Raw genomic sequence first — 24637 nt, 5'->3', positions numbered from 1 at the left:
TCTTATTAGTTTTAAATTTAAACTATAGGATAGGACTTTTTCATCAGCTATTGCTGCTCTTTCGGACCAAATAGTGCGTCATTTAACCTTCAAGACACCCAGACTGCGTTTGGATCAAATAGTGCGTCCATCCCTTGACCTTTCACAGGAAGTTGCTTTCATATCCAGAAGGTTGTGCTCCTTCTACGCAATTGGCGAATAGGCTACAAATAATCCCTCCATCTGCATTACTTATACTTTTCACATTTTTGCTTCATTCCTTTCTAGTTCACTTTATGTTTGAAAGTTCTGCATATTGCGTTCGATGTTATCAAGAGTTATGATGCACTCTCTTGATTTGAAGTCGTTGTATTTTAGAGACGATTGTCATGATCGTTGAACACTGTTATACGAACAATTTCGTCTTGCGGATAAAATATTCATAATTCCCTCAACTTACTGTTTTTCTGTTACTTCACATTATCCTAGTAATAAAGATCCAGACTAATCACGTTAGCAACCCTCAAAATAAATTCTGATTTTGATTTACATTTATTGTGTGAAACCTGATTCTTTTCGAATCAATCGGGGAGACCAATGTCACAAGAGATCAATCCCTCCATTTAGATTCTTGCTTATGCCAACCGTAGGGTTAGTGTGGCAGTTGGAGGAAAAAAAGAATACGCGACGGTTTATTCAAAACCCGTCACTATATAGCGACGGTTAATAAACCGTCGCTAGTAGCGAGTTTGTAAAAAAACGTAACTATTAGCGACGGTTTTTATTACTGTCGCAAATAGCTACCGTCGCCGATCCAGATCCGCGACGGTTTTTCTAAAACCGTCGCTATGAGCGACGGTTTTGACTAAACCGTCGCTAAAATTCTATATACACCGAGGTTAGGGTACATTTTCTTTACGCCATTTTCGCCTTTCTTCTCTGGTCGTAGCGAAACTCTTTCAATTTTTTCGGAGTTTTGGTTTTTTTATTTTGTACTAACATTTTTTCGTATTAATTTTGGAGATTTGCTCGTGTGATCTTCCAGTGTTACGTGGATCTGCATATCTTTGCGCACTCAGGTTTTTAAAGCATTTTCTTTACAGAAAATTTAATATTTAATTTTTGTAGAGTATTTTATTTATGAATTTTAACGTAATAGATTATTAATTTTGTAAATTGCTTCATTAAACTACGATTTTTTGAAAGACCGTCGGTTAATAAAGCGATGGTTTTGTAAATAAACGTCGCTAAATATAACGACGGTTTTTGGCTAAACGTCGCTATATATAGCAACGGTTTGTTTTGTTATTAGGGCAAGACATATAAAATGTATTGTATTTGGTGAGAAAATTGTGACCATAATTGAAATATAGCATAATTTAATTAAAGTACTTAGACATGTTATAACACAAACCGCATAGACCCATTTTTCAAACACGGAAAAAAAAAACACATGGAAAAAGAAAGATGTGATACTCTTGTCCCACATCGAAAAAATCAAAAAATTTAAAAATGAGTTTATAATGGCTTACAATCGATTTATTTTCGTAAAGCGAGAACGAATACGAAGTAGTTGCTATAGGTGCCCATTGTGCAGTCACGCAGGCACGGGCTCGGGCTCGGGGCGTGATAGAATGGTATCAGAGCCGGTCACCGGCATGAAACTCCGGGAAATAAGTGCTATGCGAGGCAAAGTGCTACGTGCATGGGAGCCACCTCTTGAACCTGCAGGGCAAAGTGCTACCTGACGGGAGCCACCTCTTGAACCTGTAGGAGCCACTTCTAGATTCTCGGTGCGGGTGGATCGAGGGGTCAGGCCACGACGAGGACGTCGCGTTCTGAAGGAGGGGTGATACCCTTGTCCCACATCGAAAAAATCAAAAAATTTAAAAATGAGTTTATAATGGCTTACAATCGACTTCTATAACAACTTGGATTAATCATTTTCGTAAAGCGAGGACGAATACGAAGTAGTTGCTATAGGGACCCATTGCACAGTCACGCAGGCACGGGCTCGGACTCAGGGCGTGACAAAAGAATTCGTTTATAAAAACTACATTATTATAATATAAATTTGATATATTGACTATCCACCGTGAACATTTACGTGAATATCGTTTACGGTGTCAACCTATTATATGGACAAGACTTCACCTCAATCAATACTCACGGTGCTCATAGAGGTGTCGATAGTATCCATGACTCTAATATAAATAAAATAAAACTATATATACCTTCGGTTCTAAAATAAGTTGGGCTAGCTCTCGAGCTTGATGTGTCAGATCGTCTGGGCCTAATTCGAGATGTCTCATGTCAGTTTAGCGCTCGTTCGACCCAAATGGGCCTTGGGTAATGACCCGTTTTTGTAAATATCCACCACAGGATCCAATTGGGTACTGGTTTCCTAGATGTCAGAGTCGAAGCTTTCCAATGGAGACGGAGATGCCAATCTGCCTCGTACTTTCAAGTACTTATTGGGTACTGTTCTATCAATCCTATCCTCTTATCTTTGTTATTGTTTGTCTTAGGATGTTGTGATTACAATGATTTTGCGCTTGTGTAGCCACGCAGTTTTTGTCAAGGGGAATACCATTCATTTTCAATTCATGGATCGTCAGACACTTGACTGAGGAAGATTATGCGGTATATGATTTTTTAAGTTAAGATTATGTATTTGGACAGTGTATGCATGTTTCGTGAAATTTCTTTTTGTTGCAGTGAATCTGAGCATGAGAATATGCAGTTGAAAAACGGCCATGTTATGATTCAAACTTATTTTTATAGTTTCTGGAGGAAAGCTTAGATTTTGGTTTCCAGGGATAAGACTAATTCTTTTTATAAATAATTTTTGAATTATATAGTGTTTTCAAAAATAGCATTAAAATGGTCTGGGCTGAGAGTGGTCTCAGAATTGGAGCGAAGAGAAAATGAACTCAAAGCGATATTTTTGTGAGATTTATAGTTTATCATGGTACCAAGTCTTCAATTTCATTTATTATTTTTGCATAATCACGTAGTTGATTCTTGAATAATGTCTGGGGATTTGAAATCCTCTTGACATGGCCATATATTTCAGAATGTTAGCAGCATGCCATTCAGCATCGTTTTTTGTTTTAGTTGCCTGGCCGATTTAAGATTTCCCTTTTTGAGTCGTAATTGCCGAATCACATGTTTCGGTCATATGCGTTTCTTGAATCATATCTGCTAGAAAATTTAACGTGCATACAGTTGATTCAATATGATTGACATCGAGTCCCATCGGCTATATGGTGTCATCATTAATTTCAAGTGTTAATTAACACTCTTTTTTTTTTTGACAAAATGCAGCTGTATGCTATTCAGTTTCATCTATTTGTTACCTGTGTATTGTTTCTCAGCCGAGAGGGGTTTCGGCGTGCGTGCATGCGGGCAGATGTTGGATGGTATATCCTTTGATGTTTCTATTGATGCCACTATAGGACTTGAACATTTTTTTTGTTATTCATGCAAAACATTTCTACTTATTTCATCCCCTCGGTTGGATTCACTGTTTTGCTGTAAGTTGCTTCCTTCGAGTAGTTATGAACTTCAAATGATCTAGTTTATGGAAAAATTGTCACGAAGGTTTTTCTGCCTTTTGTTTTGTACTACCATGATATCTGAAGTTTCTTTGCAGTTGTTTGGGATGGAGCTTAATTGTTTAATGAATGAACGATTGAGTTAAAGAGCCATTTTTTCCTGAATTGGATGTTCTCCTATGCCAACTATAGTCCTTGTGCCATCTATTGGAAGTAAAAATCTGAAATAGACAAAGCTTTATTTTGCAGTGACGGGGCTTCAGCCACAGAAGCAAATGCGGCAAAGATTTCGAAAATGGCTTGGTTGACCTTTCCTTTTGGAGTTATAGTTACAATCGTAGCATGCTTGCTAGTATTCTGGTGGCAAGGCCTAAGTTTTTCTAGTCCATATGCACAAGCTATTTTGATCAACGGTTAGCTAATTATGCAATCTCATAAGTCACATATCTAATTATGAAACGAAATTGTTAAAACCTTTCTTTGAAGATCTACATACCCTCATTACGGAAGGTTTTGCATTTGGAAATAATATATGTTGTTATTCCATATTGGTTATGTTATAACCTTCTTATCAGTTTCATTTATGTTTCTCTCTCTGGTTAAGATGTTTTGACTGTTGGTTTTCATGCATATGTAGGTTTTGCATGTGTACTTGAGCTACTGGCTGAACCCTTTTATATTTTGTCCCAGACCTCGCTTCTTCTCCGATTGAGATTGCTAGTTGAAACTGCAGCTACACTTTCACGCTGTATTACAACATATTTCCTCATCCTGAAGCAACCTGACCTGGTATGTGAAATTTTTCTTGTATGTATTGTCAAATGTGAAGGACCTTAACATTCCTTTATTCTTATAAGTCAGAGTTGACCTAATGTATGATCAAAAGAATTGAATAAAGCTTTAATGTTTTATTGTTTGCTCTTTTAATGTTTAATTGGAACTCTAGACATACCTGAGAGCTGCTTTTGATATCCTCAGTTAGCCTATATGTTTGATGGTTATGGTCCCCAAGGTTTTGCCTTTCTTAATAATCTTCCATCTTTTGTAGTCCTAAATCTTTACATTTTAATCCAACCATTGAATCTATTGCAATTAATTACTTTTTAGTGTGTGCCTGCTTTACCTTGTGCTAAACTTATCTGTTTAGAGTCGAGGGTCAGGTAAGTTGTGATTTTTAACTTGAACAATTATGGGTATATTTTCAGGAGAAAGCAATTGTATTTTCCCTATCCCAGACAGCATATGGAGCTTTTATTTTCTTAGGTTATTGGGGCTACTTTCTTCTGTTTGGAGTTTATAAAAGTGATATCCTTTTCCCTTTCCGGTATTGCTCTTTCTCGAGATTCATGTTTTTATTTAGCTGCAATATTTTCTCAACATGTAGTAAGTTGAAGGAAAAGAATGGCATATCTTGTTCCTTGCGGTGGGAACCCTGTTTCATTAGTGGGCTTGTATATCTGTCATGATGTATTAGTTCAACACATGTGAAATCTGCTTCATGTTTTACAATGTTGGAGCTAAATACTTGTTCTTTAATTTGAATCAAGAAGTTTTTCGAAGTGAAGAAGTCAATATATTCAGTTTTCATTGTAAGCTGCTGATTTTGTGCAGAATTGGGAATATGATGGCTTATGACCGGCCACTTGCAAACATGTGTTTGATTTTTACTCTTCAATCCTTTCGGAAATTGGTTCTTCAGGAAGGCGAAAAGATGGTCCTCGTATGGTTGGACACACCATATAACCAAGCAGTGTATGGACTTGTGGACAAACTAGGTAAGTTGTCATTCGAGATGCCTTTTCCTTGTATTTGTAATTGCTTGGTATGGACTAACCACTCAATTAGCTGGTGAGAATTCCAGCACACCATAAGTGAGTTTTCTGATATGTTACAGTTTGATCTTTCAGGGAGCCTAGTGGTGAGACTGGTTTTTCTTCCATTTGAAGAAAGTTCGTACGTTACGTTTGCAAGGTCTGCGTCAGGTTTATCTCTTTTCTGTGTCAAATTTTTTCTATAACCAGGAAAAAGGATTTGTTTTTTCAGCTCAATGTTTTCCTGTTATTTGCATTTTCAGATGCTGAAATATATGATTAGATACACTAGGTGTGCATCATTACCAATCCATAGGCCATTATAACGTGATGATGCAGGTTGTCCTGCTTCTTCACTATCAATATGAATATTGAAATTTGAGTCTGTTTTAGTGTAGCGGATGAAACTATACTCAGTTGTGAACATCTCCCATCCTTAGAGTAACATGTGCTAGGAACAAACCAATAATTTCCTGCGCGATCGAACATTTCCAGTGTTTATCAACATCATCTAATAGATTGGATTCATTTTTTACTATGTTCATCTTTTTATCTTAATGTCCATGCAGGGGATTACGAAGAGAAAAAAAGAAATCTTGGAAAGCGTCTGACAGATGCTCTGAAGCTTGTTTTGCTCATAGGTAGATATTTCGTCGCATTTTTGTCTCATAGCAAATCGTTCTTGCCTTCCAGTGTGGTAATGCAAATATTGTTGCTTAGATGATTATTGATGTATACTCGATTATGTAACTGCACCTATTGGTATGCTGTGGCCTTTCAGGCTTAAAGCTATTGACTGGGGGACTGGCTGAAATAAGAAATTATAGAAGAAAATTTAACTGTTGGTGCATGATTTGTAAAAACTTTTAACAGATTTGTTCAATTTCTTAGCAAATCATTTCTTAAAAAGCTTGTTAACTTCTTTTTAGAATAACAGATTATGATAATGGTTGGGGTGACATTTTCTCCTGATTTGCATCTTAAAACCCGAATCCACAAGCATCAATTATTACTATGGGAATAAAAGAGCTAGCAACTACTTACTAGAATAGTGAAATTTTAGAGCCTTATAAAAGAATTGAGCCCGCAATAGTTTGCATGTCAAATGCTACTGAATTCATTTTAAGATGCCTTCAAACTTAGAAAGTGAAAATTTTACTTTGAAATGTTTAGAAATATTCATTACAAGGAGAAAATATGTAGTATACCTTTCTGCTAGGAAAAACAAATGTATCGTCAAGAGTGTTGGGAACTTCGATTTTTCAGAGTTTGCTACCTTATATATATTACCTTTATGGCTAGCAATGCTTGAGTTTTTTCAGCTTTTTCTTTGTTTTTGAAACTTGTATTTTTTAAATGATCAGGTCTGGTGGTTATTGCATTTGGTCCTAGCTATTCTTATGCTCTCATAAGATTGTTATATGGTCAGAAGTGGAGTGATGGAGAGGCTTCAACAGCACTCCAATGTTATTGCCTGTATGTGATAGTTTTAGCCATGAATGGTAAGTGTTTTCTTCTTACATTGCGTAATGTGTAATACTATATATAGATTGTCTTCTAGTTTGGACATTAACCAGTATTTGGATTTTTTTGGGTGCAATTAGCATTAATTTCATGTGTTTTGTGGGCTTGGCTGCATTACTTCGGATTAAGTTTGACTAATTTGCGTGAAGTTTTTTAAAGTAGTTAAGATGATTTTTTTCCTCTTGTTGTCAGGGACATCTGAAGCGTTTTTGCATGCTGTAGCGACAGAGAATCAACTTAAGCGCTCAAATGACTCATTACTTGTCTTCTCACTGATTTACATGGTCTTGAATGTCTTGCTTATACGATCAGCAGGCGCAGTTGGACTAATATTTGCAAATTCTTTGAGTATCCTTCATAGTTAAATTCTTCCCATTGTTGTTGTTTGTGGTGAGAAAGCCAACAATTATGTCGGCCATCTGAGTACATTTCAATGTTTTTAGTTGTTTTTTTCTTTTGGGCTTAGAGAAAAACATTTCCTTCTCGATGTAATCATGTTCTAATTATGTTTCATGACTCATAAAGCTTCCGGAGAATCACAGCCATGGTAAGAATTGGTTTAACGACATATGATAGTCCAATACAGAGATGTTGAGATGGCTCGGAGGATTTCTCTGACTTAGCTGTTACGTTTAACTACAATGTAGGAAATACTGTAGTCTTATGCAGATGAAATTAACGATATGGTTGCATTTATTTTTGTAACACAACCAACATCATCAATTATAATTTACGATCCGCAACTTTGCTTCTTTGACTATACCAAAGATATGATCTTCAGGATAATCTATTCGGCCATTTTTATCAAAAGATATTTCAAGGTATGTCTATGCGACTTACATTCAACAACATCAATGATAATAAGGTACGTATTTCAATTCAAAGTTTAAATCTTTTGTTTATTTGCTTGCAGGATTCTTCCTCCTTTTCCTTCGGCGGTTGCTTGCCTTCAGGCTTCGAGTACATACTACTTTCAGGTGTAGCCACTTTCATCCTCGAGAAAACATATCTGAACCGAGATCACTTCTGGACGACCTTTCCCATTCACTTGTCTTTTGGTCTTGCATGTTTCAGTATAGCTGGTATAACAATGTGAGTATGATTCCCTCTTGCGTGAAATTCCCCGACTCTAGTTTGGGTCTTCTTGTTTGCTGATGCAAGAACAATGATGAAGGGGCGGTTTCGTTCGGAATTCATTCTAGACGTCCAAGTTCTGGCAGGTTGTTTCTAATACTGGTGATTTATTATTGTTACTGTTTGCAGATATCGTAGAGAGAGAACTTTTGTTCACAAAATCATTCGTTTCCGGGAGCATGCTGACTGAATCTGTTTCCGGGAGCATGCTGACTTTGGTGCAGTTAAATTTATAAATTGTTTCACTCGAAAATTGAGTTTGCTAACATGTATTGCACGAGTATAATTACTAGCTAGTTAATATTATTATGTAATAACTCTATTTGATCATTCGTAGTAGTTCCCAAACTTGGCGAATTCACATCTAATAGGGAAATATTTGACATATCTCAAACTGCATGCAAGATAGCGTTTATTTCGGGATTATATTGATAAATAAAGTTGTGATTATTAAAGTATTTGGGTAGGATGTATAATAGTAAGTTAGTAATTGATGAATAATAATAATAATAATAATAATAATAATAATAATAATAATAATAATAACAAAGGTTTGATTTATTAAATTTGATATTATATATTTTTCTCGCAATTATTATTATTTTTGGTTTTTTAATACATTTGGATGGCCCTAATATTATCCTTTTGTTTGGAAATGCGGACAAATGCCGTGGGACTCGTAGATTTGAATTGTCAAATATTTTGTCGACAAAAAATATCTATAAAATTTAGTATAGTCTATTTATTATATTGCAATGATTTTTTTTTTCCTCAAAAATCTCATACCACAAAAGCCCCAATTCTCTCAAAATCACGATAATATTATGAGTATAAAAATTTATTTCTTCAAATTTAGTCATTTTTCCGAGCTAATTTTATGTATTACGAGTTACACGAACTATCTACTTCATAGAAATGCATAAGATTGTGGCCACTTACCCCTACTTTCATAGAACCACTTTTCTTGAAAATCCAATCAAGAATATAATCATAACTTCCAACCGATGCAACCATTCTAGCCAGGAGATTGGTCTCAGCAGTTAATTACAGAATAAAAAATGCTCAAACAAATTGCACATTTGCACATGGGTTAGTACTAATGAGTAGAGGTTATAGTATCCTCCATACCAGTTTTCCAGGCACCCCAACTTCCGTATGCCTCCAAGAAACATCACCAATGTATCGTTCGAATATGCAAATGGCATTCGAGACATTCTGTGCTTGTCCATCTGCACCAGCCATGTATCCATCCATTTACAATGCATTCCCGGGACGGTCTATAAGTGGAACTAGAGTGCTCGCTTGTGACAACTTCACCAAACCAACCGGTTGTCAGTGGCAAGCGACTTCTGATATATTAAGCCCTCTTTCCGAGTTTGATTCTTGGAACTGAGGATACCTTAACGAGAGTCGGGTAGCTTGGAAGAACTAGGTGGACGTGGTGAATGGAGGAGGGTATCCATGGCCACTGTAATTGTCATTTGACACGACTGATTGGATGATCAAGTCTACTACAAGTTCACGAGTCTCGCCCCTTGACCCGAATCACAATTTTGGTTCGACGATTAGGGAAAGTTCCACGTTTTTTATGCAACGATAGTGACTTCAGGACATCATTCTTGTCTGGCTCTTCAACATCAAGAAAATGAAAAGTTAGATTAGGAAACGAGATCAGATGAGAGTTTTGAATAATGAGGTTAACTTGGTTGATTTCACTAGGGGTAAGAGTATCTAAGGAGTGACATAGGCTTTTAGATTCAAAACCAAACAGAAGAAATATGCAAAAGAGGAACAGTCATGGTATCACAAATTTCTCTGCATCAGATTTGATTCAGAATCTGTCACTGATAGGTCGAGTAAGGGTACCATGCAGCATAAGCAAGTCCCAATCCACAAATTTGAACCAGGGGAGAAATGGCTCGCACAAAAAACTTTGAAAATGATTTTTTTTTTGTGGTTGCCTTACCTTAATATCTCAGGATAAGGGATATACCGTTTTTTTAGTACCATAGAATTTATCAATGGTCATAATGACTTTGTATGCATAAATCAGAAAGTTTGATTTTTTTTTCTCTTGCTTTGAAGCCAACGAATACTCGAGTTCTACTCTTTTTGAGGCATCAACTGTTGCTTCTTTACGTTTCCTGTCTGTTTGCTGCATACTTTAGTAATATCATTTCACACGAATCCCTTTGGGATACATTAGAAAAATTCCTGCTCGCTTGGATTTATAAAAGTCAACATAAGGCAGGTCACACCTTTAGTTTGAAAATTTTGAATAAATTTCACAAGAAAAGCTGTCATTTTCAATTGGTGAACAACGGCCTTTTCGCAGGTTTAAATTATCGATTTATTATCAATTATGGCAAAAAAAACAGCCCTGAAGTAACTGATATTTGATGGTAGAATTATTCATTAATCAAATGTTCTGCAGAAACAAGTACTTTATTCTGAATCATTTATTTGATATGAGAATTTTTTTTTTCTTTTTTTTTTTCATGATTTGATATGAGAAGTTGAGAACATAACGATCACAAAAATCCATCTCCTTCTACCTGGTGAATGCACCAGAATTATCGCCCGATGCGCTTAAATTTGGGGGATCAGTGGCATATTGTGATGGTTTAAGCACAGGGTTGTGCTCAAAGAAATTGGTTGGCCGGAGTTCGAATGACCCAGTCAAAGTTGGCATGACCGGAAAATCTTCCTGACAAGGTACATGGTGAAAGCCTAATGTGTACCATAACACAATGTCCTTGTTCTCGATTTTCCTATTTCTGGATCAAAATCAAGAAATCAACAATAATTTTAAAAACATTATATTTCAGAATACTCGTTTAAATGCAACGATACCTTAGGCTGCTCCATACAGGCAAACCATCGTCTCCATGACTTTGATCAGTGTATAAACCTGCAGCCCATTTCTCTGCCTTGTTATAAGGTGTAACCCACATATTGTACTTGGTAAACGCTCCCCGAATTTGAGGATAATCATCAGATGATAAAAGAGGGCCTGTTATTACTCCAGGGATCAACCGGTATCCAACAAAGTTGCCGACTTTAGTTTTTTTATTTGGGTTCACCACTAACAACTCAGTTGCTCCCGAACCTAACAGAATTCTTGCATCAGATTCGGTTTTCGCGGTTTGGCTGTTTACCCTCCAATAGCTTCTCCTCGGTGACGTGTTTCCCAGCGCACGAACAGTCTGAAGGTTATTCTTGATGAAGGAATTGGCAACACCATCCACGTCTAAATCGAGATTGAAATTGATGAAGTGGTCATGATTTGATCCTATCGTGTTTTCTGCTAGTATTGGACCATAAACCTCCTCTCGTATTTGATCCTTGTTTGTGTATATTGTTCCCCTCACTTCAAGCAACCCTGTTAACCCAACCTATCATAGCAATGAAAGTTCAGTTCATAAAAGCAAATCACTCGAATCAATTAGTAGTTTGATGATTTTTGGGGCACAGACAGTTAGAAACTAGAAACATGATGCTAACAGTGTTCTACCAATTCAGTTAGTGTATCAAAATTGTAATTTTATTGATCACTTACACTGACTTTAATAGAGCCACTCTCCTTGAATTCCCAATCCACAATGTAGTCATAATTTCCCACAGCCGCCACCATTCTCACGACCAGGCTCACCTCTGGTCTCACTTCTCGTATCTGCATCAATTTCAATTTAAATCATAAAAATACAACCAAAAATATTGAAATCATAGAGCAGCCAATGTCATGTTTTGCTCAAGATTTTGACAAAACGAAACAGAAAACCAAGCTTGACCAACCACTTGTCCTGGTATTCCAGCCTCTGTGTGTCGCCACATTATGTCCCCTGCATACCTTTCAAATATGCATATAATATTAGGCACCAACACGGGTGATCCATCCTGTGAAGTGATGTATCCATCCATGAATGTCGCGTTCTCGGGGCAATCCTTTAATGGTTCTAGTGTTACCGTACTAAGTCCAAACCCGTACTCGCCTACATCAAAGAAAGTCCTGTAGTACCATTCCTCAGTTAAATCCATGTAAGGAACAAAGAGTTCTGATATAAATCCCCTGTACATCACACTACGGTATTGACCTTTTTCTGAATCATAGATCAAAGCAAGGGATATCATTAAACCTGCTCTCATGTCAAATGATACATGGAGCTCCCAATTAGCCCACCTGAGATATATTTGTAGTAATGCCAAAATCATGTCAGTCCTCGGAAAATGAAATATATTAAGAATAACACGCACGTGTAATTAGACAACTGAAAATGAAAGTTTAGGCATATACATAAGCACTCTTCCCACGCCATACCTCACTACATGTCCATCCAATGTAAATCCGGGTCCAACTTGTTTCACCAGATCCTGAACACTTGAATTGGACCTGTAATCAGTTCCCTCTGCTTTAGGCACTGGAACCACGGCCCGATCCCGAAATGCCACGATTTTCATCTGATCAAGATCAACTGTAGCAGTGATCCCCTCTATAGGCCTCATGTATAAGTTGACAGTTCCATTCAAATAATAGCACATGACTTCAACCAGTCTACTACTCTTTCTCTCCGCATACCATCCCACAGTAAAACTCAAGCACACAACTTCTTCTAACTTAAGATTCCTTCTCTGAATCGAAGCGATAAAAGGTGGGTAAGATAGTGTAAGATTGCCAGCAGCCAGTTGCTCTTCGAAGTTCAGTAAAGGGTAGCCATATCCATTATAAACTTTATCTGATATAATGGAGTTATTCGATAAATTAACGATTACTTCATGGGTCTTCGAATTGACACGGACAATAGCAAATGCTCGGCGAGATGGGATTTTCTGGGTGTGGGACGATGACTGCCATGAAAGAACATCGGATTTTTCTGGTTCATCTAAACCAACATAGTGGAAGCGTTCGTTTTGGTGAGGTGAGGAGAAGTAGTCGTTGACTAAAGTTTGAGTTTGGTTGAGCTCAGATGGTGTCAGAGAGTCGAGAGGATGATAACTTGAAGTTGAAATGACTGCAGAAATGAGGAAAACAAGGAAGAATATGAGATTTTTGAGCCTGGGAAGCATGATTTCACTGTGATTTGATATGGAGTTCTTCATCCATATTATGGATATCAATCTAGTTGTGGGGATAACTACGTTTTTTTCTTCTTTTTTTCCCTCAGTAACTTGTAAATTTTTTTTATTTTTGGTCTTATTAAAAATAAATTTAGATTTTTAATCTTATTTTTTCCACGTGATTTAGACATCTAGCACGTGATTTTACAACGGATGCCAAGATTTGGGTAAATTGTTTTAATATAAAAATGAAATATATCCTGAAGGTCACGTGTTTTCGAAAAGCTAATTAACACGAGTGATCATCGAATAATACTAATTGTTCTTTTTCTAAAAAAATATTGACAGTTATAATCTCGAATGATCTCCTCAACGTTAGCATGATCGTGAAATCCTCTTGGCCAGGTGCATGGAGAAAGCCTACTGTGCACCATAACACAATGTCCCTGTTCTCAATATCCCTACTCCTGCATCCCATTTCAAGAAATCTGCTTTTAGATTCAAAAATAATATCGACTCCTAGTCCTGGTTTTCGTGCCATAATACCTTGAGCTCCACTTCGCCAAATCATCATCTCCGCGGCTTTGATCGGTGGATAGCCCCGCAGCCCATTTCTCTGTTTTTATAAGGTTTTACCCACGCATTGTACTTGCTGAGGGCGCCCTGTATTTGAGTATAATCACCATCTGATAAAAGGGGGGGCTATTACTGCTCCAGGGATCAACCGGTATCCAACAAAGTTTCCAACTTTAGTTTTCTTGTTTGGGTTCACTATTAATACCTCAGTTGCTCCTGAACCTGGCTGAATTCTTGCATCACCTTCAGTTTTGACTGTCTCCGGACTAGCCCTCCAGTCTGTGGAACCATCAATCATCTGGTTTTTGTGAAATCTTATTTTATGGGCTGCTCATACTTCATTTTGAAGTCTCCATATACAGATTTTTTTATCACCATCAAGTAGGATCCATGTAAATTATACACTAACCAAATTGAATTGAATATGAGAATTTATCCATCACTTTCGAAGGCCGAAGCTTGGCTCGAATTTGAGAAACAAATTGTTTTAATATTTGAAAATTCGACTTGATTTTTTTGGTGAGCAAAAAGCTTGAATTTGGATTCAAGTTTTCAAACTTCGAGCGATGGAACAAAACAATTTAATCTTTCAGTTTGGCTCAACAAAACATTCGAAGATATATGCACTAGTACACTAAAAATATTTATCATGGCGCATTACTTTTTTTTTAAGAAAAAAAAAAAAGCGAAACCACAACAGGTTTCTAAAAAGAAAGAATCGTTACATCCATGCCTTATTTTTGGTCATGAAGTGAGGCTAGACGGTGAATTCGGATATTTGTTGAACATAACAATGCTTGAAGTTGTAAAAGCTATGTTTGCCAATTCAGGATTAAGCCAAGGAACCTTCTCAATGAGAATTTTACAATGAACAAAGCAGAGTGACCTTATTTGACAACTCGAGGACATGCAGCAGAATTCATTATACTCCTAACATATATCACAGAGTAATTTAATTATTTTCGTGCTAGAGTTGATAATTCAAATTTCCCGTTGTTTCAAAAGGTATCTTTTCATCAAAAATCATAATCGTCCACGACAAGATGATTATATGTCCCTCAAATCGCACGACAAAATTGTTCAATTGGCCATAGCGGTCCATAAATAATATGGAAAGAGAATGCCGGCTGATCTGCTACCCCCAACTTACTGTCCAAAGAAATAAGCGTGATTGGATCTTCAACTATGCCGTTCGAGGAACTTCTCTATGACCACCGAAAATGCAGCAAAACCAGCACAACCGGCACATGCTGCTTTTGGTCCACCTGAAAAAGGCACGGCGTAAAACATAATTAGCAAGATGAAGCTGAAGTGAGACACAATCTAAATAATAAATCTACGGAGATATAAGGGTAAAATTGAAATTCAAAGCCATGGAGAACGTGTCCTTCCCGTCCAAATTTGTTCATTCAGACCCAACTTCCTTTCACTCAAGAGCACTCTATCGCACAAAATAGAATACTCGTGAATTGAGACTATAGGATGAAAAAACTTCAAAAAACTTCAGATGTCATATGTGGCGGTGTCTTCACATAAGGTCATATATACTTTTCTCATATAAATTGGCGTATAGATTTCCCATACACTGCTGCAAAGGCTAAAATTCCTCGCAAAAATTCAATAAGCTAAAACCCCGTATTTTTAAGTTGATAGCCGAGAGCCCGAAACCCACTCACCGCCTTTTTTTTGTTTCTTTTTCATGCACATGCTAATGTGTTATGCATGAAATTCCCTTAAATAGAGTCGTCTAAGGTGAAAATGTCATTTAAAAATCTAAAGATAAGTGCATTTCTTTCTTCCACAATTTTTAGCACAATCACACCATAAAAAATTTGAAACTTTAGGTGTCCTATAAAACGAGAAAGAAACTAAATATACGAGGATTACATTCCAAATGTGGTTCTGACTTTTGTGAACTCAATTTTGGGTTCATTTCATCATGAGCGCAAAAAAAGTACGATTACCTGCCACAAACCCGTTACCAAAAAAGGAGTTTAGATATAAATTGAAAACAAAGAAAGATTTTGGCTCGTTCGATTTCAACAGGAGGTTCTAGCCTTTTCAGCTTAACACGATTCCAAACGCAATTTACTATAGAATTCCCCTTCCATTTCAATGTTGAAGCTACTTGCTGTGGGATGGAATCAGCCAGGTCTCATCAAACGCATTTTCCCATGTATATCGTTCAAACAGAAGCGATCAATCAACCTTCTCCAAGACTTACAACTTAAGAGAAACGAGAAATTTCATGGATATTTTTTACATCGAGTATTTTTAAGAGCTAAATGATAAGTAAGGTTCCACAGCACACTAATCTACAGCTGGTTTAGTTTCAAAACTCATATAAGCTTCCTGAAATTTGTAGCCACCCATGTGGAAGGAAGGCAGTTGAGAAATTGAACACGATACAAACAACAGAACTAAATTTACATGCCACAATCCTGAAACAGATGTTAAAAATTACCTCTCGCTGATATCGCACCTCCAGTTGTACATCCAGCAACAACAGTATTTGTAATATCATGTTTGGCCCGGGCCTTCAAATAAATAATTGATAGTTATCTTTCTAGTTTATTCTATATGTTTTCTAAAAACGAACCCAACAATATTATGTTTTGCGATTAGCAATTATATACCTTCTCGATGATGCATTCAGAAGCAGAGAAGATAAAACCCATTACTGCAAAGGCCTTACAGGAACTCCAGCTCCGACGTCCCATCTGCTTTGCTTGGTAAATTAACTGTTGCCTTCCAGTCATTTCATCTTGCATTATCGGATTATCCAGTGCACCAAGAAATAACCCCATAAACAATCCCAACCCACCTCCTGCAGACTACTAAAATTAAATTTATAGATCCACATATTAAAAACTGGTAATAAAGTTCTTTATGACAAAGAATGGGAAACCAAAGAAATGTGATTTTGGAAAATACCCATTACTCCACTGACAACACTGCGAACAGCACAATTGTTCCAAATGTCTTGACCTCGAACTTCCTCAATGGTAGGCAAGCGAATAGGCTCTAATGGGGGCTTTGGTGGATCTTGTGAGCTAGAAGGAGCAGTCTGCGCTTCATTATCTGGATTTGTACTCATGGAGGTGTATCTGTCTGAAAATAGAAGATCAGTAAACCAAATCACATAATAGTGGGACACTGAGAAAGATACTCAAATAGACCCAGTACCATGTACTCAGCCCCACAACTTGCAGGAAAGTAAAGATTGGTTTTTGACGAGATTGATGAGACTTGAGATATGGTAATAATTCATTTTCACTATAGGAAGATTAAGACAGTTCTCTGTAGAGTTTATTTGCACGTTCAAAATTATATTCCGTAGTTCAACGAGCCTCTAGAGAAGGTGAGTGAACAGAACTAATATAAGTGTGAAATTTCGACTTCTATGAAAATACATAATCTCATGCTTAAATACCTGACCAAACTAATAAATCCTAGTTTCCAATTGTCTAAGTATCTGTCTTGGACCCTTGAATGAAATCTAATCGTGTAGTGCTTATAAAATTAACAAAAATACTCCTAGAGCTTAGATTTAATTTGATTGAGGATGGCAATTTCCTCTGCTTAATCATGCTTGATCCGTTCCTGACCTAAACTACACAAAACAGATGGGCAAACAATCGAACACGTAACGAGCAATACATAAATGACATTCTCGACAAACAAAAAGAGAAACCAAGTTGTAAAAACTCTATGAAATGATTGAACGATGTTTACTTCATTGAGCAATATAATTATAATCTTAAAATTAAAATGCATTGCTCTGAAATCACAAAATTTTCACGGTAGTAAACTACTTGAGCAGCGAACTTGCCTTTATCTAATTGCCCAAATCCCACATGAAACTGAACAATAAAATCGAATTCCAGTAAGAAATGGAAGCGCTTCGGCAAAGCCGATGGGTTCAAGCACTCTAGGGTTTCTAGTGTAGCTTGTCTTGTGTAGGCCGCAAGTAAAAGGGTAGACAAAATTATATCATTTTTAGTTACCATTACCATAATTTCTTTAAAAAAGATACAACCAAATTTCCTCGACAAACATAATTATTTTAAGTTCGACCTCCCACATTTTTTCTGAAGTAAAACATTTATTTTTATATGTCAACCTCACATATAGAATAAATAGGGATCATTGGATGTAACATATGGTTTTCGTGAGATTGTCTCTCGTATTTATTATATTTGTCGACCCAATCAATATCTAGAATAAAAAATCATGTTTTTGATATAAAAAAATAATTTTTTTCATTGAACAAATAATATAAGAGTTTTATATCAAAAAATTGACACGTATGAAGACCAGAAGAGTTTTTATGTTGGTTAATAAGCTATTTTTAAAATCAATATTTGTAATTTATGTATTTTCAGAATAAATTGTTTTGCCAAGCATAAATTAAATCATCGTTATGTGAACAAATTTTATTATTATATTTCACATATTATTACCTTTAAAATGTCTTTTGGTTTTGATTAAATAATATGATTTTAGATATATGAGACCGATATACACATGTTCGGCATAAATATGAAATTCGGAAATCATATTAGCACATTTTTGTTATTAATTTGATTTGTGATAGATTATTATAAACTTATTTTAAGTACTTTCAAAATTTTGTCAATAAATTATTTGAAAATTGATGTACATTAAATGTGATCGTTTTTATGTTATACTTCCCATTTCTATCTCGAATGGGCTCGGATATCATATGCCGAGATTGGGCCATCATTACCCAACAAAAAGGCTCATCGATAGGATACAAAATCCAAGCTAACGGCCCACGAAAATAATTCGAGATGTTCTGGTTATATGTTTTCATTTTTGAAATTTTTGTTTACTACTAAAAGTAACCATTAAAAAAACATTTAAATGTCTTTAAGTTTTTATTTTTTAAAAGTTAAATGTGGTGAAAAAAAATTAATAAAACATAAATTAAATTTTTAAAAAATAAAAATAACTTGAAACTTTATCTAAAAAGAGAGCATTTTTTCATGCTTAATGTATACAACCTTAGACATGTATATATGTCCATGTTTGAACTCGAATCGAGTGGTTTTCTTCGCGCATCGTAATTAATCGCTCTTAATCTGTGCTTTTTAAAACACTAACACCGAACATAGTAGAATCATGCACTGATTTCAGGTGTTTGTGACAAGACAATTGGTGAAGAAAATGACTTCCATTGCACATGAAAACACAATTTAAAATAATGGGTTCCACTGATCCATCAATTATAATCATCCATTTTCAAATTTTACCTAATGATTTACAACAAAAAAAGGTGAAAAGAGAAATAGAAGCCACATGACAATGTTTTAAGGCCATCATATGTGTCGCACTCAGTACATCTTGAGACTGGTGAATTTAAATTTTAGTTGGTGGATTCCTCTATTAGTCAACGTTAATGAGAAAAGTCATACAATTAATTATTACATGGATAGATATCGTTTGAATTTTTGCACAACTACTTTGTTCCCAATGATAACACCTGATTTTATATCTATCTATAATTAATCTGTCAAATAAAAAAGAGTGTACTTTTTAAAACTCGGAATAAAGCAAACAAAAAAACCCTAAACTCCAAATATTAAATTTACTAGCTTACCTACTTCTATATCTAAGTTTGTCATATTCATCATTTTCTTTGAATTTCATCCTCCCTCCTGTGCTCGTTTCGATCTCCATTATTTCGGATTCGAGTCGTACCTAGCTCGGGCTATTTTGATGATTTAAAAAAATATCCGAACTCGAACCTAAAAAAATTAGAGATCCCCGTTCTCGTTACAAGTTTTTCATCTCTATCTATGCTCTACCAAAAGCGATAGGAGAGCTTTGTCCATTTCGCACTTAAATCATTAACTAAATAACAAGCCAAAATATCGTACAAGTGGGTCATGAACATAACTATTACAATTCTGCTTTAGCCTGTATTGTGGAGAACAGGCAGTGCGAAAATTCTTACTCGATTCTAACTTTTAATTTGAAAACTCATTAATTTTATATATATATATATATATATATATATATATATATATATATATATATATATATATATATATATATATATATATATATATACATGGTTGAGATACGCGCAAATAAGTAATTATTTCACATTTGAACGAGAAATTTTTCATTTCCCAATGAATAAATTTGGCAAGCACATGCTGTCATATAGTCAAAGTACGTACATGGAGTATATGGTCTGATCCAATTGACTTTTGAATACAAACAGCAAAAAGACACAAATATATAATTAATTACATACATATTAATATTTTATTCGCAAAAACAAAGTTTCAAAGTCGTATATATATCTTATACTCGGGCATATGTTTTTTAATGATCATACACATTCAACTTGTCAAGCGGTTATTCGTAATTTGTCTGTAATTTCATGAATTTGAGACAAAGATTATATTATTAACATATATATATCGCTTCATCGGCGATTAAAATTACAAAGTACAACCAAAGATTAAAATTTAAAAAATGAAAAAAGATATATAATAATCTTCGGACAAATTAAATTTATTACAAGTTTTGAAATGAAACATCAATGTTGAACGTTTAGACCACGTTGTCTTCCTTCCATGCTTTGGTTTTTGCTCAAACCAAAGTGTAGACAAACACTAAATGTGACGTACTTTGCACGCAGCCTAATTCTTTACATGATCTTGGAAACAAAATTGAATTTAATTCCCTTTTGACTTTTAGATATGAGACGGAAATGAATCAATTATTAGTGATCAGGGCTTCGGTTATCTCGATCAAAATCGTTGGGAAAGCGACATGTGTCTGCGTCTGAGCTGCGGAGAGACGATAGAGATGAGACCACCTAGAGGAGGCTTCATCTTCGACCTATAGATCATTTCATCGTAAGGCCTTCGATAGAACTTCACGAACGGGAGAAACGATTCGCGCGATTTCTCGACTCGATTCAGCTGGCAGTCCTTATGAAAGAACATGGCCGGGGATTGGAAGAAGGAGGGCTTGGGAGTTCTTGGATGTCGGATAGTAGAGTAATCCAGTTTTTGTGTTTTTTGTGGCATTGGTGTTGACGGGAAAAAGCCCTTTCCGATATTTCCACGTGGGGCTGATCTGGCGATTGGCGATGCGAAAGAGTGGGACCTAGCATTGAGGGGCGAGATGGTAGGACCCAGCGAAGAATGAGTAGGGCCCACTTTCGATGCTGAGGTATCCGCGAACGAAAGATACCAAGGTTTGAGTGAGTCCAGATGTTGAGAGACGGTGAACGAGAATCTCGAAGAAGAGCACGATCCTAGTTTGGTCGTAGACAACGGAACGGATGAGTAGCGTAGCGACGATGCTCGTGGATAGTAGTCGAAGCCATCGAGTTCTGCTGAATCGTCGAAGTCTAGCGAAGATACGACCATAGTTACCGGCGAAAGTTCGACGAACGGCTTCATTCCCTACAATGATCGTATCATAATAATTTTTTATGAACTCGGATACACGCTTTGATTATGAAATAGGATAAAATCTGAAGTTACCTTCCAAAGATATGAGAAAAGAGAGGGAGGGTCGATGACAAATGCCCTATGAAGCCTACTCGGATAATAATCAGCAACAATCTTCAATGTTGCAAGCAACATGTTCATAAAAGATGATGCTGACCTGAAAAAGCCTGCAATTTTCACCAATCTATCACATTAATCAAAAGTTGATTTAAAAAAACCATAATTGAACCAAAATAAAATGACCCACATACCCTAATAAAACTTTATATTTTAAACAAGACTAATATAATTAAGCATCAGCCAACAGATGGTCCTACTGCACTCCATATAGTTCAATCCCACTTCGAGGGCAGAAAAGGAAATTTCTGAAAAAGTCACAGACACAAAACCTCATGCTACCCGACACAATTGTTGCTGACTATGAATCTTGCTCGATTTAGTTCATTTATTAATGACAAATATTAATTAGGCGTGACATAGGAAATTACAAATGATTATGGAATTTAAGGAAAAAGGCGTGTTTTGTGGGTATTTTCAGACCTGATTTAATGAGGGATTTGGAATCCCCAGATATGGGAATGTACATTAATTGCTGATAAAAGCTGTCCTCTGATTTGGTGTGACAGAATATGTACTGAATCGACTATTTTGACGCCTTTTTTATTAATTAATAATAAAAAGTAGCAAAGTTGTACAAACAAAGATAAATGGTTTTACAAACAAAAATTAAAAATAAAACAAATTTAGCTTATGAGTTAAAAAGGAAACTCACTGGCATCAAAGAGAAGAACAAACTTCTCTACATTCTTTGTCATTGTTTGAATTGCCACTTCAAGTGTAAACACTAGCAGCCGAGTAAACCTTTACATTTGGGACAAAAATTAATTAATTATATATAAATAGTGAATTATATTTCACTTATCGAATCATCATAATAATTAAAAAAGACTTACACTTTATGTGAATGGATTTTCTGATAATCTTGCTTGATTCTGAAAACCTGAATTCCATTACAAAATAATTAAGGTTCATAATTTTACGATTAAAACAACACAATATGATTGGTAAAAATATATATAAATTAAGAATATTTATTACTCACTACGATTGGCCTGAATTCGTCGTCGTGACCGGCAACATAAGCAAGTCCATCAGCAAGCTCAGAGGAGAATTCGTCAGCTATCAAATTGTCTTCAAATCCAAATGATTCAGACAAAGATTAGTGAAAATATATTTAATCTTTTGAGTACTTTGGAGGCTGCTCTTTCAAACTTATTTGTGTTATAAATTAATAAAGCAAGATTCTCCGTTCAAATATAAAAACAAAAAGAGAAGGTGGGAAAAAGAAGACACTGACAAAAAAAGAAGGTGGTGAAAAATGGGAATGAATCTCTTTTTATTTCAAACAAATTGTGACGTTGGAAAAAAGACACGAATATTCTGCTGTTTAAATTAAATTAACGAATGGCTCTCTTGGGGAAAAAATGACAGTTTTTAAGACAAAAAAACTGCCATATATGGATATATTAGCACAACTATAATTTGTTAAAAAAATTCACAGAGACGTTTTGTATCCTTGTTGAGGAAACTCAGATCTGTATCACATATTTAAACGATATCAATCAAGAAAAATATCCTTATTAAATTTGAAAATTGATCACATCAAGGTTTTGAAGAAATATTTTCACTAATTTATTTAGAAACCGACATTATCACAGAGAGTGAAGGGAGTAATTATTACCAGTACCGATGGAGTCTCTCCAAGCAAGACAATTTCTTAGCTGCTTGGCTGCTTTCTTCACATGGTCTCCTTTAACTTTAAGAAACCTCTCCACGCAACCATTGCTACAAAATTTTTCCTGTCAACATAAAGTTTCGAAATCCATCAACTTCTGCTGTTTTCGCACAGATTATATAAAACTTTGATTTTGTGGTTGTCATTTATATAAAGCTTTGATTTTGTAGCTTCAACATTCTTGAGAATAAATTTGGGGACAAAAATGACGTAAACCCATCATCACAAAAATGGCAAACATAAGACACAATAAATGGGCTGGCACAAAAATATATAAAGCAAAAAAATGATAAAAACAAACAAGATTTGAACTGTACACAGACAGATTCATAATGTTTACACACAGTAGGAGGTGAAAGTCATGTGTATGGAAAGCTAACCTGTTTGACGGTGAGTGGAGCTTGTTTCTTTAGAATTTGTAGCACAGACTGAACCCTTTCTTTCTCTTTCTGGTTTTGATCTTTCTTCGCCATCTCAAGAACACTAACAACACCTAAAACTCTGTGTGTTTTCTGTAAATTTTCAAGAAAACAAAAAGATACCACTCTTCTTCTTCACGCTAGCATTTTAACTCCACACACAACTGTCTTTTACTGTTTTTTTTTATATTCATTCTGACTGATGGAGGACATAGATAGAGAGAGATGGCTCAGATGAGAGAAAAGTAGAGTGTTGTGTGTGAATGTAGTGAAAAAGAGCGCGTATTTATAGCCGTGATGGATTTGACTCTTTGAATTTTTTTCTCCTTTTGAATATATATATATATATATATATAATGTCTAAGTTATATGATTTTCTAACACTTCAATTCTATTCACCATATTTGGTTAAATATCAATTAGTTCTTGAAAATAAAATTATTATTTTTTATATCAAGACGTGTTACTATTAGTATTTGGGACAACCGATCGAGACCCAAAAATATAATATTTTTACAGAACATTTTGAATTTTAATCTATTCTACCTATATTATCATGAGTTGAACTACAAAAATATTATCGATGATTTATATATTCTCAATCAGCTAATTAAACTATATATAAATAATTATTATAAATAAAAAAATATGTAGATATGTTCATTTTTAATTGCGTGTATCCTCAAATTCTATTATAAATACAATTAAAAAAAACATGTTAAATTGATACATAACACAAACTACATATACATGAATGCCAGCAAATTAATGGATGTTATTGAACAGGAGACAAGAGTGGTCAGAGGGAGACATACAGTACTTAATTAAGGACAGCCCGAAAGCGAGGAGCCTAACGGAAAACGTAAGCCCAATATGTATCATTAGTCCTTTCCCTTTCTACCCCTACTGATTCTTACTTCCATTCATTTTGTCCTGCACTTAGAATTTAATTTATGTTAATAATGGCAAGGGGCTGATAGGTCAGTGGGATGTACAGTCATTTAAGACATGCTTTTTTTCAGGAGTCATGGGGTTTTTTTTTTTTTGAAATTCTAAAAATATTAAGAACACAGACAATTTAGTTCTCTGTATGGATAGAGTGGCTTGGATGGTTCGGCATTAAAGAAATTATCAGGAATAAAGGTTTGGAGCATACGAAGGAGAAATTGGTTTGGGCACTGGCTGTTTGTTGGTTAGGAATAAGGGTGCTTATTTTCTTATTGCGTAGGCATATATTCCAATTTAAACCATTGGAATAATGGCAGTTTAATGTCTGTTCTGAAAGATT

General features: G+C 35.4%; 4 protein-coding genes across 6 annotated transcripts; 1 reads left to right on the top strand and 3 right to left on the bottom strand.

Moving 5' to 3' along the window:
- Window positions 1-911: 911 nt before the first annotated feature.
- Window positions 912-8375, top strand: LOC140813974 (uncharacterized). 2 transcript variants are annotated; one of them, XM_073172813.1, is made up of 15 exons: window positions 912-1058; window positions 2362-2457; window positions 2543-2622; window positions 3307-3401; window positions 3786-3949; window positions 4174-4325; window positions 4742-4860; window positions 5148-5311; window positions 5444-5518; window positions 5917-5988; window positions 6712-6849; window positions 7064-7219; window positions 7640-7692; window positions 7785-7963; window positions 8135-8375. In XM_073172813.1, exons 2-15 carry the CDS (start codon window positions 2388-2390, stop codon window positions 8193-8195), a joined length of 1578 nt encoding a protein of 525 aa, XP_073028914.1. In that variant the 5' UTR covers window positions 912-1058; window positions 2362-2387; the 3' UTR covers window positions 8196-8375. The 2 variants fall into 2 exon arrangements, with proteins under 2 accessions (XP_073028914.1, XP_073028915.1); XM_073172814.1 differs by lacking the exons at window positions 912-1058; window positions 2362-2457; window positions 3307-3401 and having other exon boundaries at window positions 2598-2622.
- A 2138-nt stretch (window positions 8376-10513) lies between these two features.
- On the bottom strand, window positions 10514-13175 carry LOC140814730 (amine oxidase [copper-containing] alpha 3, peroxisomal-like). The gene is made up of 5 exons (XM_073173816.1): window positions 12324-13175; window positions 11801-12185; window positions 11565-11678; window positions 10859-11400; window positions 10514-10782 (listed from the first exon to the last, which is right to left on the bottom strand). The coding sequence occupies exons 1-5, from the start codon at window positions 13100-13102 to the stop codon at window positions 10557-10559; spliced, it is 2046 nt and encodes a 681-aa protein (XP_073029917.1). The 5' UTR covers window positions 13103-13175; the 3' UTR covers window positions 10514-10556.
- A 1409-nt stretch (window positions 13176-14584) lies between these two features.
- On the bottom strand, window positions 14585-17631 carry LOC140815088 (mitochondrial import inner membrane translocase subunit TIM22-4). Of its 2 annotated transcripts, none has more exons than XM_073174198.1 (5): window positions 17469-17631; window positions 16571-16743; window positions 16273-16463; window positions 16101-16173; window positions 14585-14901 (listed from the first exon to the last, which is right to left on the bottom strand). In XM_073174198.1, exons 2-5 carry the CDS (start codon window positions 16731-16733, stop codon window positions 14816-14818), a joined length of 513 nt encoding a protein of 170 aa, XP_073030299.1. In that variant the 5' UTR covers window positions 16734-16743; window positions 17469-17631; the 3' UTR covers window positions 14585-14815. The 2 variants fall into 2 exon arrangements, with proteins under 2 accessions (XP_073030299.1, XP_073030298.1); XM_073174197.1 differs by having other exon boundaries at window positions 17465-17628.
- A 2466-nt stretch (window positions 17632-20097) lies between these two features.
- Window positions 20098-23596, bottom strand: LOC140814139 (uncharacterized). Its single transcript, XM_073173016.1, has 7 exons — window positions 23311-23596; window positions 22877-22994; window positions 22238-22326; window positions 22089-22135; window positions 21908-21996; window positions 21169-21302; window positions 20098-21087 (listed from the first exon to the last, which is right to left on the bottom strand). The coding sequence occupies exons 1-7, from the start codon at window positions 23401-23403 to the stop codon at window positions 20425-20427; spliced, it is 1233 nt and encodes a 410-aa protein (XP_073029117.1). The 5' UTR covers window positions 23404-23596; the 3' UTR covers window positions 20098-20424.
- Window positions 23597-24637: the final 1041 nt, after the last annotated feature.

The sequence above is a fragment of the Primulina eburnea genome, chromosome 15, assembly GCF_022965805.1.
Source record: "Primulina eburnea isolate SZY01 chromosome 15, ASM2296580v1, whole genome shotgun sequence".
NCBI classification, from domain to species: domain Eukaryota; kingdom Viridiplantae; phylum Streptophyta; class Magnoliopsida; order Lamiales; family Gesneriaceae; genus Primulina; species Primulina eburnea.
Note: the sequence above shows the minus strand (reverse complement) of the source record. Positions and strands in the feature narration are given on the sequence as shown.